General features: G+C 37.8%; 1 protein-coding gene across 1 annotated transcript in view; it reads left to right on the top strand.

The window, feature by feature from the left end:
* The window catches only part of LOC107679657 (connector enhancer of kinase suppressor of ras 3-like), a 66,107-nt gene extending 48,867 nt beyond the window's left edge, over positions 1-17,240 (top strand). Inside the window, exons 16-25 of the mRNA XM_016475276.1 lie at positions 3,939-3,992; positions 4,108-4,147; positions 4,255-4,424; positions 4,553-4,626; positions 4,781-4,852; positions 7,367-7,428; positions 7,527-7,645; positions 8,728-9,079; positions 9,276-9,472; positions 17,008-17,240. Of these exons, the coding sequence (XP_016330762.1) occupies positions 3,939-3,992; positions 4,108-4,147; positions 4,255-4,424; positions 4,553-4,626; positions 4,781-4,852; positions 7,367-7,428; positions 7,527-7,645; positions 8,728-9,079; positions 9,276-9,472; positions 17,008-17,190 (1,323 nt within the window). The 3' untranslated portion in view covers positions 17,191-17,240. The remainder of the gene's footprint in view (positions 1-3,938; positions 3,993-4,107; positions 4,148-4,254; positions 4,425-4,552; positions 4,627-4,780; positions 4,853-7,366; positions 7,429-7,526; positions 7,646-8,727; positions 9,080-9,275; positions 9,473-17,007) is intronic.
* The last annotated feature ends 327 nt before the right edge of the window (positions 17,241-17,567 follow it).

The raw sequence follows: 17,567 nt of genomic DNA, 5'->3' as shown, positions 1-17,567 counted from the left end.
TTGTTTTGTAGTCTTTTATTCCCCACCATAGAAGTTCACCCATTATGGCTTCCACTTCTGAGAAACCCGGGAATATAAAAAGGGCCAATTTAATAACAGTCACTGTTCAGGGTTTTTGCAACTGGTTCAGTTTGCTTAAATTTGAATGATTTAAGACAAAACAGATGTTGAATATTCTATTTGAAATTGTAAAATGCTATTGGCTTGGAAATGGCTTTGCACAGAGAAAGTAATTGTTGACATTTTTTTGTTATTTTTGTGTTTTTGAGCAGGTGAATTAAGAAGGAGACTTGTTAATGTTTAATGTTCTGTTCTTTAGATGTTCTGCTATGTTGAAGTTTTGGGGTTACCATTGCGATAAGGAGTGAAAGTGACTCTTTTTTTTAATTACTGCTCTTATATCAGCACAGTGACTAGTGTTAGTCTTCTCACACTTTTTTGCACTATTCAATTTAGTAGCTTTTTTGCAGGCATTTTGGTTCATTCATGAATATTGCAAACAGTGGTAACAGAGACTACACAACACACGGCTGAGAGTGCAAGAGTGCAAGTCTCTGTCGCAGGAGTTCACCTCTATTTCATGTGAACACCATTCATCATTAACAGCTGAATGTGTATAGAAATACATAATCAGCTTTCATGTGATCATGTTTACGGTTCTGTTTGTGTAGAATAAGAAGTGGAGGATGTTTTGAAATGTTTATTGCGTAAGCAGAAGTCCTTTTTTTTCTCTAAAATGATTTGGCTGTGGGCTTGACCACTTAATTTTAAGTGTGGTATGAGGACAGTTACATGCCTTTTCAGAGTATAAAAACAGATGGTCAGACGCTCCACCTGGTCAAGTCTGGTGAACAGGTAAAACAGATCATGTTTTTATATATTATTATATACAGGTACTGTAATGGAACAGTGTTATCAAATGCAGGCTGAAGAGCTTAAAAATGTCTCTTCTAAGTAATCATCTAAACAAATTGAATTCTAAATGTTTTTATTTTTTCATAAATAGACAGCAGATTTTGACACCTAAGTCATATTTGTCATGTCACTTATAAAACAGTGCAGTATAGATTGTAGCTTGTATTATGATGGCTAATGGTTTATCAGTTGAAAAGGTATGGCATTTCACACGTTTTATGGCAACGATTTTTAAATATCAGGCGTAAAAAAGTCTACATTGCATTGTAGAATATATTCTTTTCAATGTTTCTGCCATTCTGTTATACCTGAAAGAGGAACATGAGCAGTTTGAGGAAATTGAGCAATAGGTTTCGTTTAGCTTGTGTCTTTTCCATCCTCAGTTTCAATGCACGTTAGGTCAGTGAACTCTTCTACTCTTTTTCTTGGTTCCTCTGTTGTGAATACATTTTTTTCTCTCAGATTAATAAAGCAGGGATATATATGTATGGTTGTGGCATTCTGAAGAGTTTTCTATTCCATGCCAGTGTAATGTTTTTGTTTTAATGATTATGTTCAGCTTATTGCTGACATACACTATAGTGCAATTCTCCAGTTCTTAACTCCAAGGCTGATTAGGAATTTAGCTCTGGATCACCTTTGAGATGTTTCTACTCTTTGACTGGAGTCCCTCTGGCAAATTTAACTGATTTGACATTAATTGGAAAGACACACACCCTATGGTCTAACAGCTAAAAGTACATATTAGATCAAAAACCAAAGGAACTGCCTGCAAAGCTCAGAGACTGGACTGTGTTGATCTGAGGAAGGCTACAAAAGATCTGCTGCATTAACGGTTCCCAAGAGCACAATTGCCTCCATATTTCTTAAATGGAATTAGTTTGGAACAACCAGGACCCTCCTAGAGTTGCTCGCCTGGCTGAGCAACTGGGAGAGAAGGGCCTTGGCAAGAGAGGTGACGAAGAACCGATGATTGCAGAAAGACAGTCATCAGTGCAACAGTCCACAGAACTGGACTTTATGGCAGAATGACCAGAAGGAAGCCTTTACTTGATGAAGATACATGAAGCCTAGGCCCTGGGTTCCTCCTGGTGCATGACAATACCCGGCCTCATATGGCCACAGTGTGTACACATTTTCTGGATGACAAAGGAATTGATGACATTGCCTAGCTCTCATGTTCAGGAGACACCATCCACCATTTTATCAGGAGCATGCCCAGACATTTTGCATATAGGCACATGGAGGCCATACACACTACTGACTTGTATTATGAATTGCTTGAATCTGTTTTTTTTTTAATCCAGCCCTCAGAGGGTTGGTGGTTTTGGTTTCCATTAATCATTGTCACATCATTTTATTCTCAACAAATTACACCATGTATATGACTAAAGATTTTCAGCTTGAATATTTCATCCATCGAGAGCCAATGTGTGATTTAAGTGTTCCCTTAAAGGTATAGTTCACCCAAAAATTAAAATTCTGTCATTAATTACTCACCCTCATGTCGTTCCAAACTCGTAAGACCATCATTCATCTTCGGAAGACAAATTAAGATATTTTTGATGAAATCCGAGAGCTTTCTGACCCTCCATAGACAGCAAGGGTCCTTACACGATCACGGCCCAGAAAGGTACCAAGAACATCGCCAAAATAGTCCATGTGACATCAGTGGTTCAATCGTAATTTTATGAAGCTATGAGAATACTTTTTGTTGACAAAAAACAAAAAAACTAAAATTATTTTAATCAACAATTCTTCTCCCCCGAGTTACTGTCTTCTGTCATTATCGAGAGTACCACGATGCATGCGTGTGCTTTCCTCTGCTCGTAAACAAGGGTTAAGACTAGAAGGGTACAGCTGTGGCTACTAGGCATGCGCACATCAATATAGCGTATTTTTTTGTCACACTATACAACAATAATTCTTGTTTTTGCATTATTGTAAGGGTTAGGTTTAGGGTTGGGGTAGGTGTAAAGGTTAAATGGGGGGAAAATAGTTTAGCCCGGTTTAGGTGGAAATAGGTGGAAAATATAATTTATTGTTAATTTCCGGCTGCAGCTGTATCCCTTCTAGCCACAACTGTAAACAAGGTGCAGCGCATGTATTTTCTACGTCAGCAGCACCACATGCATGCGTCATGGTACTCTCTATAATGCCAGCAGATGGTAACTCTGGGGAGAAGAATTGTTAAATAAAGTCATTATTTATTTATTTATTTATTTTTGCGCACAAAAAGGATTGGCAGTTGAACCACTGATGTCACATGGACTATTTTGGTTATGTTCTTGGTACCTTTCTGGGCCATGAATGTGGTAGGACCCTTACTGTCTATGCAGGGTCAGAAAGCTCTCGGATTTCATCAAAAATATCTTCATCTTCCGAAGATGAACGAAGGTCTTATGGGTTTGGAACGACATTAGGGTGAGTAATTAAGCATGGAATTTTTATTTTTGGGTGAACTAACCCTTACATTTTTTGAGCAGTGTGATTTCTGAATGTACATCAATATATGTATATCAAATTTTAGCAGTGGCCCAATTGCACTACATTTCACAGAATGCGGACTTACTTTACAGCGTACTTACCCACTAAATAGTACTGAGTAACTACTTGGACATGTTAAAGTCAGCATGTAACAAAAATAGTTTTTGCCTTTTTCCTCCCTGTTGTGACATATGTCTGAGAGAAACAGCTTCTCGAATTAGCAAACAATTTGGGGAAGGACTTGATTTTGTCCATCGGGAATTAACTGGAAAATGTTATCATTGTCGTTTGCTATTGCTGTGATCTCATGTGAATGACAACTTGCTGGAGATAAGAGGTCCTTGCAATGTGCCTTTTGGTTTAATAGTGACCTTGAGGTAAGGATTAGGGATTAGGGATTAGGTTCAAGGTTAATTACAATAACTGGTAATAAGTCCATAGTATGCACATGTAGAACAGCACTGTAAAATAAAGGGACCTAACTGAAACTGACCCTAATAATCACTTTGATTGTGTCTGTTTTGGTCTCTTACCAGGCCTCCTTTCCCATTTCTCTTGCTCCTCGTATGACTTCTGATGAGTACAATCCGGTAATTCTTGTGTATCTACATGAAATATTCTTGTCGGCATTGTGAAAGTTTGAAATCATAATAGCGAGATGTGGTGTGGTCATGATAATATCATATTTTATGTATTTGTCTTCAGGTGTCCCTCAGACAGAAGTCAAAGAAGAAGAATTGTGGAGGTTAGTATCACATTGCACAAACAACTTGAGATGTAGTCAAATGAGAAGTATTTTTCCTGTGTCATCATTTCTGTTTTATTGTGGTATTTAAATATTTGTTCTAACAGGAAGTCCAAGAATGAGCAGAAGGAGAGTTTCAGTGAAAGATCTGAAGCCAGTGGACCATCAGGGCTGGCTTTATAGGAAGAAAGAGGGGAAGGGATTTCTGGGTATTAAGTGGAAAAAGTATTGGTTCGTGCTAAAGAAAACCTCTCTGTACTGGTACCCAAATCAAGTGGTGAGTCATCTGAATTCCATCTTCCTTATTTCACGCTACAGTTTTCTCTAGTATTGAAGGTATATATATAATACACACATACATGGTATGTATGACTACTTTGGTTTTGTGTTTTTGTGTTTCCCCAGGCTGAAAAAGCAGAAGGCTTTATAAATTTGACGGATTTTGTAATTGACAGGGCTACGGAATGTAAGAAGAAATAGTAAGTGTCATTTAAATTCCTGTTAATTCTGTTTTTACAAAGTACAAAGTTGTTGTTGTTGTTTTTCCAAATTAAGTAGAATATAGTCCTCATTATGATAATTTCAAATATTTTTCAACTGAACAACCCTTCACATTCTTTTTGTTTCTTACAGTGCGATCAAAGCTTGCCATCCCAAAGTCATGATGTTTTACTTTGCAGCAGACAACAATGAGGACATGAACTTGTAAGCCCACTGACGTCTCATTCTGACAAAATAAAACAAAAACATATATTCTGTTTAGTAACATTCAAAATTGTATTTACAGTAGTCAAAGTAGTGGTTTGTATAAACTGTTGAAATAGATTAACACATTCAGTTCCTTTTTTAAGAAAAACAAAACAAAGCAATCAAATGTGTAATTATTGGATTTGGCCATTTGTGTGGACGTCTCACAATTATGTGATGTGATGTAAGTGCCTCTTCTCACAGTCTCTTCTGATGTCATAGCTTTTCACTCTATCTCTTAAAGGGATAGTTCACCCAAAAATGAAAATTCTGTCATTAATTACTCACCCTCAAGTCATTCCAAATCCGTAAGACCTTCGTTTATCTTCAGAACACAAATTAAGATATTTTTGATGCATTCCGAGAGCTCTCTGACCCTCCCATAGACAGCAAGGGTACTATCAAGATCAAGGTCCAGAAACGTAGTAAGGACATCAGTAAAATAGTCCATGTGACATCAGTAGTTCAACCGTAATTTTACGAAGCTACGAGAATACTTTTTGTGCGCAAAGAAAACAAAAATAACAACTTTGTTCAACAATTCTTGTTGTTTACATGAAGCGGAAGTGCGCGCATGCGTCGTGATACTCCCCAAAATGGAGGCAAGCCACAGCAGACTGGATGAGGAGGAGAAGAATTGTTGAACAAAGTTTTTTTTTCTTTGCACACAAAAAGCTTCGTAAAATTACGGTTGAACTACTGACGTCCTTACTACGTTTCTGGACCTTGATCGTGGTAGTACCCTTGCTGTGAGGGTCAAAGAGCTCTCGGAATGCATCAAAAATATCTTAATTTGTGTTCCGAAGATGAACGAAGGTCTTACGGGTTTGGAACGACTTGAGGGTGAGTAATTAATGACAGATTTTACATTTTTGGGTGAACTATCCCTTTAAGGTTAGCCCAGACACCCTTTGGAGAAATCAAATTTCAGTCACTTCTACCCACTATCTCGTTCTATTGGTCATTACCCAAAGTTCATGACCATATGTGAGGGTCGAAACATAAATCACCTGGTAAATTGAAAGCTTTGCATTTGGGCTCAGCTCCTGCTTCACCCTGGCGGTCCGGTCCTCAGATTTGGAGGTGCTGATCCTCATCCCCACTGCTTCACACTAGTTTTCAAGCCATTTCAGTAAGTCTCGAATGTCCACATTGTTCCAAATGGATGGATTCTCCTTTCCAGAATTCTGGCATAAGCTTTGCCAGATAGGGTAGGATGAGAAGTGTGATTCCTTGTTAAATAGAACACACCCTCTAGTCCCATTTTTTAAATATGGGAACCAAAACACCTGTCTGCCAATCGCCATGCACTGTCCCTCATTTTCAAACAGGTGTGTCTGCCAAGATGGCCCGACCACATTCAGTGCCTTCAGTATAATGCCATTGTGACATTCAAAAGTAACCTTCCAGGTACAGCTTGAAGCAGCCTCTTCTGCAATGGATGTTTTGGACACTTCCCACTCCGATTCCATGTCTACAGTCTCCTTCGGAATGAAGCAATAGCTCCTTCAGAGGTGGAAGTTAAATATTTGCCAGACAAGGTCCTCTGCCATCATTCCCTGTTCACTCGCAAAATGTGTTTCCCATGTCTGTCAGTCAACCTGACAGGTGGTGATCAGTTGACAGCACCTTCCAGAGAGCCACCCAGGGTCTCTACGAAGGCCAAATACTCTGAAATGTGGTTCAGTGCATAAGCACAGAACACAATTAGAGTCAGCGTCTTCCCATGTGTGACACAAAATCACACTGAGCCAACCCTCAACCGGGCTAAACTCCAAAACTCCAAGTCAAGTCGCTCATTTGTCTCTCACTCTGGGTGACTCCAGAGAAGGACAGAGTCCAATCGCAGTATCCTGTGTGAGTGGGCCCCCTCTCTGTCTGCTGTATGTTGTGCATTGTACATTGCACCAGTTTCCTAAGCTTCACCTTGAAGGTTGTCCTACAAGATCCCATGTTATTCTTTCAAGCCCAACTGGGCACCATTCAAATACAGGAGAGGGATGGCCTCTTGTCTGGTCTCTTGCCTGGGACAAATTTGCAGAGGGAGACCATACTAGGAGCCAAAGCTCTGGTCAAAACATATTCCAGGGTCACTGAGGCACTATTGTTCGTATGCCCTTCTCATTCTTGTTTGTACAAATGACAAAATATTAACTTTTTTTGTGAGTGTGTGTTTCTTTGGTTGATATTTAATACTTGATTTTTTATTATAATGAAAGGTGCTGTGAGTGTCCTTACTACAATAGTTATGACAGCTATGAATGAAATATGGGAAATCAAATTGTCTGACATATCTTTGTGGTTTCTTTAGAGAAGGCATGTGACTAAAGATAGTAGATGGAAACTTAAAATTAATTAAATAAATTTAATTTATAAAGAATGGTGCTAGACAGTAACCGAGTGTATAAACACATTCATTTGGACAGTCCTATTTGTAATTGTTGGTAACGTTCTGATGTTTTGTGATTTCAGATGGTTGAATAAACTTGGTTTGGCATCTATTCAGTATGAACCCACAGAGGTTCATACAGCTGGTAAGTTGTGTGAGTTAGTGTACTAGTGTTAGAAGAATTCTTTACAATATTCATCTTTTTACATTTATTTTTTGCATCTTTATGTTTCTACTGAACAGAATGCTACAGTGAGGCCAGTGATCATGAGGAGTCCACTGACACACCACCACCGCCATACTCTGAGCACCACACCCAAGCTGTAGCAAGTCTCAATGGTCCATCAGCCACTGCACACCAGGCAAGTTCACAGATGCACAGTGTACATGGCCTTGCCCTCATGCCATTTGCAAACCTCAAGTTTCTGTTTTTATATTGGCTGCATTCACACAGCAGCAGAAGATGGTTGCCAGTTGTGTCTTAGGGCCTGTTTACACCGGGTTCCATTTACACTTGGCCACATAAATGTGTCTCCACCAAACGGATATAAATTAAATTTTAAAATCCCATGCTATATGCAAATTTAATGGAGTTCACATCAAAGAAAGCAACAGATATGAGCTGCATTGTATTCATCATCAGATAATTTCAAGTTCAAAGACCGCAAAAAGAGAGAGCACGGCTTCAGATGCATTTAAACTTTGTCCAGCTTCATCTGGAATGCGTCCCAGACCACCTCATGGAGTGGTTTGAGCAATTGGATTTAAATCCATCTCGAACTCTTTTCAGAGGGCATTTACACCTGGTCTTTTCACGATCAGATAGATATCCTATCAGAGAAAATGCATGAATATGATTGTTCACATACAGATTGATTATGAAAGTGAGAGACAACTGTTTTCTAATCACTGAACTGACTCCCTTACATTTTCTGTGCTCACAACATCATTTTGAGAACATGTTTAGTAAACAGTGGTATAGTCATTCCTACTAGTGGTCTGTTATTTCATAGTGTATGGTAGCTAACAATGAGGTTAATGGTTAATTTGAGAATAAAAAGGGGGCTTTATAAAACAAAGCCACTATGATCTATAACTGGAGCTCTTAGCTCTGGCCCTCAAGATCCACTTTCCTACAGAATCTAGCTCCAACCTTGATCACCTGCCTGTAACTTTCTAGTTATCCTGAATGTCTTGATTAGCTTGTTCAGGTGTGTTTGATTAGGTTTGGAACTAAAATCTGCAGGAAAGTTGAGAACCCCTGAACTAGAAGAACTTTAGATATTTGAGTTCAGCTCATGAAAAATGGGGGCAAAAACAAGGTGTTGCGTTTATAATTTTGTTCAGTGTATGTTTGAAATGTTGTAAACATTTGCATCAGACGTATATTATATTAGAGTATGCCATTATCACGCCCTTACTATGCGGTATCTTCCCCATTTAGGGAAGCCTTCCTCCTCCATATTCGTCCCCTGTTCCTAGTGAAGCCACTGGAACCCTCTCCTCCCCCGTCAGTACAATGACTTCCCACAGCTCTGTCTCTTCTCTGGCAAAGCATAGACGGTCTTGGCTGGACCTTGTCTCCCAGGCAAACCCTACTGGTGGTGAAACAGTGGTCTGCTCTGCTGTGGTCCATACAGTGAGCACCACAATAAAGGAAACCTCACAACATAGTGAAGCCACAGCTCCATCTCAAGACCCCCTTGGATGCTCATCTAGCACATCACCTATGGCAATATCCGCAGAACCAGAGGAACCAGAAACGCAGCTGATCTCAAATGACACCAGATCTGAAAGTAAGCAAGCTGGGGATCATTTTAACATCAGATTTATGCTAGGTAATTACATTGTTCAGCATGACTGCTGATCAATTTGAAGCATATTAGAATTGTTTGTTATAGGTCTATCAATGATTAAAAACAAATGTTTTAAAAGTTTGATTGCTTAGGTTAAACGTAAGTCTTGCTATAAAATTTATAATTGTTTTAATAGTTCTAGACGGACAGGAAGGAACTGATGATGAGATGGAAAGGTTGTACTTATATTTGAAAAGAGCAAGTTTGTCTCCAACGGGTGAGCGGAAGCCTTCTTCAAAATGGGAATTACGAGCCTCCTTTATAAAGCGTTGCAAAAACCAGACACTCAATGAGAAGATACATCTCATCAGAACCCTCAACAGCACTCTAAAGGTTAGACGTTCAGATGAACCTTTCAGATGAACCTTTTCTAACTTATGAAAACATTTTGTCTCTCAGTATTTATCTATTTACCATAACGTGAAAACCAAATGCACTTACAAGTACTGCTGATTTAAAAATATACCCACTAGAGTTGCCACACTTTCTGTGTTCAATACCTACCAGCTAAATAATGACAATACCACTCAAGTTATTTGGATGTCTTGTTTCTTACACAAGAGGCTTAATGTCATGACTATTCTGTTGTTTTGTTAATTCTCCACAGTTTACATTAAGATATCACCGGTGCTTAAAGGGGTCATATGATGCTGCTAAAAAGAACATTATTTTGTGTATTTGGTGTAATGAAATGTGTTTATGCAGTTTAAGGTTCAAAAAACACATTATTTTATCATATAATACAATACAATACAATACAATATAATATAATAATAGCCACATCTTGTAAAAATGTAAAAAAAAGAGTAGCTCCATAACTGATAGCTAATTTCAATTTAAATCACAGCTAATTTAAATTTAATTTAATAATTTTCAATTCTTCTGTTGTTTGCTCATAAGCTGTGTTACCTGGGTTGGTTCATGCAATATAATTTGTGCACTGCACTTAGCACTCCCGTGAAACTGATGTAGAGTGTGACGAAAGTGGTCAGAGGAGACGCATTCAAAATGCATGTTTACAAGCTGGAAACGAGGGCTTCTCTCTCTTGCTTGCTTGATTTCCGGGATGTTGTATATAATTTGCGTGCAACAGAGAGCTGCTAACAATATGCAGGAGAAGCGTGGGATGTCTGTCATTGTCACATTTGAAATTTCTACAATGAAAAAAAAAAGAATAACTACATTTTTTTTGTGTTAAATATTTTCAGATTGCTTGTTAGTACTGATGGTTTTGCTGCTCATGGACAGTGACGCAACATGTGAGAAGTGCCGGTACGCAAGAAAAAGTGGCTGTATGCTAAAGATTCAAATTTATTAAGGTCTCTTTAATATCTTGGGAGCAGGGACATAACAGGGGTTTGCAGGGCCCAAGTGCAGGTTGTACCCGTGGGCCCTGTTTGAAATTGTGTAAACAGCACAAATAAATAAATACAACATAGATACAAATTAAACAATGATTTAATTTTTTTCAAGTTTGGAGGTGTTCAGGTACATAGATTAATTCTTGTTAAAGAGGTCATCAGAATCAGAATCAGAATCAGAAGAGCTTTATTACCAAGTATGTTTACACACACAAGGAATTTGCGCGTTTGAACAACACAGCTGTACCTCCGACTAGAATGTCCAACAAAACGTCCGAATAATCAAAAACCGGAAAAATGTTGTCTGGGATGTGCTGCTTAATGTTAAGGAGTTCGTCTCTGGTAAAACTTATAGAAGAAGAATGACAAAACACAGAACAAACAAACAAAAACAATAGAAAAATCGCGGAGCTCAGCATCCTTACTGCCATTTGCGGCGCCATGCTGGTATGGCATAGGATGCTACATGCACTTTTACAAGTTGTTTGAACTGAAATGTGTGTTGGCAGTGTGTGTACACAACCACCCTAAAATGGTAAAAATCCACCCAGTGGTTTTTGGTTAATCTACTAAAATCTTTACCCCTTTCTCAAATCGAGCCGATCTGAGATGCCTGTCTGTGTGACGTCACACAGACAGGCCCCTCCCATGATAGTTTGATTGACAGTAGCGTTTCAGCACAGACTGGACGTCGTTTACTCCCGACATCTGAGCCGCTGAAGACGCAGTGGATTATGTTTGTTTTTGAAGGGAATGCGCCCCCGATATACATAAATTTGCGCGAATCATTCGTGATCCAGCTTCACCTACAGAAGAAGTGAGTGTAAGGTTTTTTTAACGAATCTTTGCAAATCGCCTTTCCTAATAATGTGCTAATTAGCAAGTTTCACGATGAATGCAGCTAAAGTAAACAGTCTCTCTGAGACTGCTCGGAGGAAAAGTGCGGGGTCAGTAGAGCTCATTAACATTTCAAGGAAAATGCTACAAATCTGCATGCGCTGAAAAGAGCTGTTTTTGACAGTGAGTGTAAGGTTTTTTTAACGAATCTTTGCAAATCGCCTTTCCTAATAATGTGCTAATTAGCAAGTTTCACGATGAATGCAGCTAAAGTAAACAGTCTCTCTGAGACTGCTCGGAGGAAAAGTGCGGGGTCAGTAGAGCTCATTAACATTTCAAGGAAAATGCTACAAATCTGCATGCTCTGAAAAGAGCTGTTTTTGACAGGGTAAAAAAGGTTTTCTTTACACTACCATTGAGAAATTTGAACTAAACTATGTTACAGACTTTTCATTAAGACCCTAAAGAATCATATCAACTTGTGGAAAATGGGCATCATATGACCCCTTTAAAAATATAAAAGTAATTCAGTCAAGAGCATTGAGTGATTTTCTCTCTTTTTTTCTCTTTTTCTCTCTTTCAATTTAAGACACAATGCATGGATCCAATATAATGATACACATCTGGGGCCTCATTTATAAAATGTTGCGCAGAAACCATCTTAAAATTGATCTTAGGATCATTTCTCAAATATGCGTACGGGTGATTCATAAAATGAACGTACGCACAGAAAACGCACGACTCTTTCAGATGTGAAAACTATGATTTGCAAATGATCTTGAACTTGCACACAAATTAATGGTTTCAGCTCTCTGCTTTGTAAACGACTCCTAATTAATGTCATTAACATGTAAAAGATCACCAGTCATCATCCAAATTCTTTAATTTAGAACAGCCAGCTGCAATACTCGAGCAGTACTCGAACAAGAAAAAGTGCGTATGTCTGCTCAGACCCTGACGTGACGCTAAGCACTTTTCCACGTCAAAGCCAGTTTTTACAAATATGAGCATTGGCATGGATTTAAGCATATGCACACTCTAAGATCAAATCTGAGTGTGCGCACATTTTATAAATGAGGCCCCTGATTTCTTCCTCAACTGTTCACGTTCACCTAAGACATTACCAACAGTTTTTAGAGAACACTTGCCAAGACGGGTATTTTTGACATAATGTTGTATGTATTTGTCCATTCAAGCACTAGGAGTCACAAAATTCAATTCCATGTTCACGGGCTGTGAGACACGTCTCTCTGCGTGCACAGAACACAGCGCACGGGTGCTGAATTAAGTTCTTTCACGTCTTTTTGTGCTTGATAATTAAATTGACACGGTGTATTTGTACATTCAAGCACAAGAAGATAGGGTCAATTTGAGTACTCAGTTAAGTTATTTTGTGTCTTCTTGTGCTTGAATGCTTTAAAATATCTTTAATGTTTAAACTGGCAAGGCTTAAAAACACATGGAAATGATAAGGTTTCATGACGATGTGCAGCAGTGGCCCATCAACTGCCCTGAGCATCTTTCATTCTGGCCTCGGGCAGTCGGTTGAAATTGCTGAGGACCCCCACACGGCTGTGGGCCCCTATAATCATCACCACCTTTCTCTCTACTAGCAATAGCCCTGCTTGGGAGGTGCTCATACTGTGGTTCACTTATAATGTGCATTAAAGGAATGAGTACACAGGATACATTCTAATATTCCATTTGTGGTATTTTTTTTTTCTTTGTTAGTGGTATAGCAACATTTTTTCTCTATATATAGTGTTGATATGGCAACTAGTAAAATAAAAAGTTTTGTCATGCTAGCATGTGTGGAGCACCCTCAAAAAAAGCAAGAGCACCATCAGCTGAAGCTGTAATAATGGCATATTGGCAAAACAGATCTGGCTAATGCTTCAGTGAGTATTAGTGTTTGAACTCTGGAAAGCATCAAAGGTTTCTATTTACCACATGTTCTTGCAGTCTTGAGCAATGTAGCCAATCACAGACATATCTACTGATGGCCAGTGATTACAAAGAGAGCAAGTTTTGCACACTTTCGATGCTATATAATCCATTCATAATTTGAATAAAAGCTTTGTTTTTTATGCCAGGGGACACGCAATTCGCACATGAGCATTGCCTTGGTTTTGCACTAATCAGTTGTCTCACAAGGTGGCAACACTGACCCAGGCCATTCTTTCACAGTAGAAAATGATACTAAAGAGATGGAACAACAACAAAATAGAGGAGACTACAACAACAACAGACGGCCACATTGACAAGCGCTTGTGTGAGAGGGTTATGAGATAGCAGCAACTAGTTTAAAAGAGTACAAAGCCATTTTTATCTGTCATAACTTCTGGAGAAAAATAGAGCAAACGCTGAACAAAGATAAAGCTTTCTAGAGTGCATGTGTCGACCACCTGCATTCACGCACAGTGGCACAAAAAGGGGTTTGCAGTATATGCAGTGCATAGGGTTTGGCATAGATTTTGCCAAAATCATTCTGTGAAAATCTTCTTTAATAAAACGTTATAAATAATCAAAAGCTTAGTTATTAAAAATAATTAATGCAACATTTTTATTTATCAGTTTTTAGCATTTTAATGAGTTAAAAAATTTATTTATTAAAAACTTATTAAGACGTGGAACGGCCGTATCTCTTTGCGACCACAACAAACTGGAAACTTTTCAGATGCGCACTTCAGCTTGCCCTCAGCGCGCGAGTCAAACAAGCACGGAAAAGGTAGGCTACAGGTGCCAAATGAGCTTCAGTTCAACAACAGTGAACTGCGGTCTGATGAGATATTGTTATATGTCAGTAAAAGACTTTCCTGTCCTGTCAGCCGTTTTACTGTGCTGACGGTGCACTCTCTTCGACTGTATGCGAATAGGGCGCACGCTCATCATAAATAAACTGCAATAGAAACTGTGAGCATACATCGTCAGTTAAGTCACGAAATTACCAAAATGGCGATTAAAGCTGCAAAACTGTCCATGCATGTATGTGCATTACATTTAAGAACGTCTCTCAAATGCATGCAGCCTACTGAAATATTCTGCAATTCAAGATCACAATAGGGCGCAAGATGATAGGCTATGTCATTTTTCTTATATAATTTAATGCACAAGTAGGCCAAATGTGGGCACAGTGCAGTTAAATGTACTAGAAAATATGCACTAATTTTTCGTTAATTTGTAAAGTATGAAAATGAAAAGAAAATGAAACCATATTTAAATGCATAACTCATTTTACATTCTTACATTATTTTCCTTTGTACAGAGCTCGATTTAGGTATGACAAAAGCTGCAATTAATTAATTTTGACAACTAATAGAATGTTAAACATTGACTGATAACTTTTTCAGAGTTCACTGATTATATAAAATTCAGTGAAGGTTGACTATAGTTATCTGCATGTCTCATCCATGAGTGGGACTATGCAATGATGGAGAACAAGATTTTGGTGGTGTTAAGACCCAGAACCAAGCTTACTGAGCAATAAAGCTATAGTGAGCCCTTTTATTAAAATACCTGGAGCCTAGGTAATACAAAAATAATAAAAAAATTGTCATTCACTCAGTATTACTTGATGTTATTCACAACTATCTCAGTTACGATTAAGTACAAATTAATTGTATTCAGTTGTGTTTTAGGCACTAAAACAGAACTTTATAGTCAAATCCATTTCTATATTGAAATAATGAAGAATTCTGTGCCACCCCAGACTGGTTGCTGGCCCCTTCCTGGCCACCCCTATGAAAACATCCTGGCTCTGCCACTGCCTTAAGAGGGCAAAGTGATTAATATCAGTTTATTTCTGAGTATCTCTTTTGCTCTATTGCTGAAAATTGCTGTTGTAAATTTAAAATAGGCCATCTGTGTAATTCAAGTAGATTCAATGAGTTGAAAACTCTTGCTACTTCATACTTCAATACAAAACAATGCTGAACTTTGACAAAAAAAGAGATTTTTAAATGTTATAATAGTGATTTTATAATGTCTAAATATAAATCCATTAGCAAAACATGTGAAAAGAACTATATTACAGAGTGGAAATGGTAAAGGAGAAAATAAATGATCCTGTGCTGCCATTTAGTGGTCATAGTGGGAATCATGACATTCATTTTAATAGTATTTGTTTTTCAACCAGGTGAAATCTTGGCAGAAATCTTCCATTTAGCATGGCAAATTTTCCATGAATTATCTCTTTAAGTAAAAATGAAAAAAAAAACAAAAAAAAACATGCAGATGTTCTTTAAAATAAATGTTACTATATAAAAATGTGCAAGAATATTAATAACTTTTAGGCAAATAAATTATATTATAATATATATAAAAAGTGAGCAATATTACATGTGTTTGAAAATAAAAATGAATAAAAAAAATGAGTTAAAGGGGATGTTATGTGACACACTTTTCTTTTTTTCTTGTTTTCTTGTTTTTACTTTTCACTTTTTTCCCTATGTTATTAAAAAAGGGGGAAGGGGGTTCAATCCTTTGTCACTATTTTTTTTTACTCCTGATGAGTTTGTATCCTTCCATGCACAAGCTAGTAATGGGCTTTTGGTCATTGACTTGCAGAAAGTTTTCTGCGTGAGTTAGTGTTAGAGGCTACTAGAATACAGGGGGGCGCCGACACTGATCTTGCATACCCCTCTGCAAATGTGCAGTTGCGCCCCGTTCACGCACACTATCAAATGGAGTATACTTTGAAAGGCTGCGTGTCCGACTGTACACATATGCTAACGTAACGTAAAATAAATGCAGCCAGTGATTCACTTCTGTGACAGAGCAATGTCATTGCTAATATTGCGACTTTGCAAGATATGTTGACAGTGAAGAGTCATTAATACCCCAATATAGTCATGGCAAAGTTCTTTTTCATTCTTTACTTAAGGGTAAAAAGAAGATTGAAATACCTTTGCAGTGGTATAGGCTACTGTTAGTGAACATCCAGATGCCACCCTCGCTGCTGCGAATGGCATTTAGATGAATATGCAAATAATATGTGCTGTACTCTACCTCTCTATAACAAAATAAACACAACAAAGATGACAGCTTTGAGAAAACAGCAGTTAAGAAAGCATCTGATCATAGCTGCAAATTGATACGATATTTGAAATTTGGTGTTATTGACATGTGGCAGAACTATGTCAATTACAAAATCCACATTTGGACGGATAAAGAATATTTTAATATTTAGTAATTATTATGTAAAATAAAGTGAATACTTTAATTTAATAAATTTTGTGTTCATAAGTAAGGGATAATGTACATCCAGCCGGCAGGCTTATCAGCAGCCCAGTGCAAAGTGGAGCCTGTTGTTTCATGTGTTTGGTCAAGAGAGAGCGAGTCCGCGATACCAGGATGACATAATTGCATTTTTTTACAGAGAATATTGATTTAAGTTTTAATATTTTATTAGCCAACCAAACGCAAAGCTTCCATGAAGAAAACATTTTCCCAGTAAGCGAATAGAGCCGACTGCAGTTACCCGAATGAGCCTGTGTTATTAGTTTTTACCTGTTGTAATCAGGAAGTAACATACCTTGGAATTTCACGACTGACCAATCAGAATTAAGCATTGCACAGAGCCGTGTAATAATTTGCTATAAATACACTGTATTTTATTATGCATATCTGATAACCACTAATTTAAATAAAAATTCACTTTGTTTCATTTAGGCTAAAGAAGCAGATCTGCTGACTTTGGAGCAGGTACTGGCTGACTCCGCTTTCACTGCAAGTAAATTCAGGGAGTGGAAAGAGACCAATGCTGTTCTGCTGCAGGAGATTATTCTGAGCCGCCCCCTACAGACTGAGCCCTTGACCGCCCCTAGTGCCTCAGCTGTGCATCCCTCAACATAGATGTGTATACACACTGAAAGAGTATATACCACAACACAAACACTGCAAAAATGGAGTTTTCAAATCTGGTCTTGTATTAAGAATGGAAATAATTTTTCTAAGACTACCATTACTTTCACTTGCCGTCATTTGTCTATTTATTTTTATTTTATTTTTTGTATTTTTTTTACAGATGTAAAATCGGTCTGTTACTAATAGGTTTATTTTAAAATCCTTGTTGTTTCTATTGGATACCTGTTGAAAAACCTGTGGCATCTTACTGATGTTAAAATACATTCTTTTGAATCATTTTAGAAAACCAAACATGTTTAGTCAAATGTTTAATAGCCTATGTAATTTTCATATTTTTTTTTTTCTGCATTCAGTGCAAACCTAGT

This window comes from Sinocyclocheilus anshuiensis, unplaced genomic scaffold, assembly GCF_001515605.1.
Source record: "Sinocyclocheilus anshuiensis isolate Anshui unplaced genomic scaffold, SAMN03320099.WGS_v1.1 scaffold744, whole genome shotgun sequence".
In the NCBI taxonomy this organism is placed as follows: Eukaryota; Metazoa; Chordata; class Actinopteri; order Cypriniformes; family Cyprinidae; genus Sinocyclocheilus; species Sinocyclocheilus anshuiensis.
Note: the sequence above shows the minus strand (reverse complement) of the source record. Positions and strands in the feature narration are given on the sequence as shown.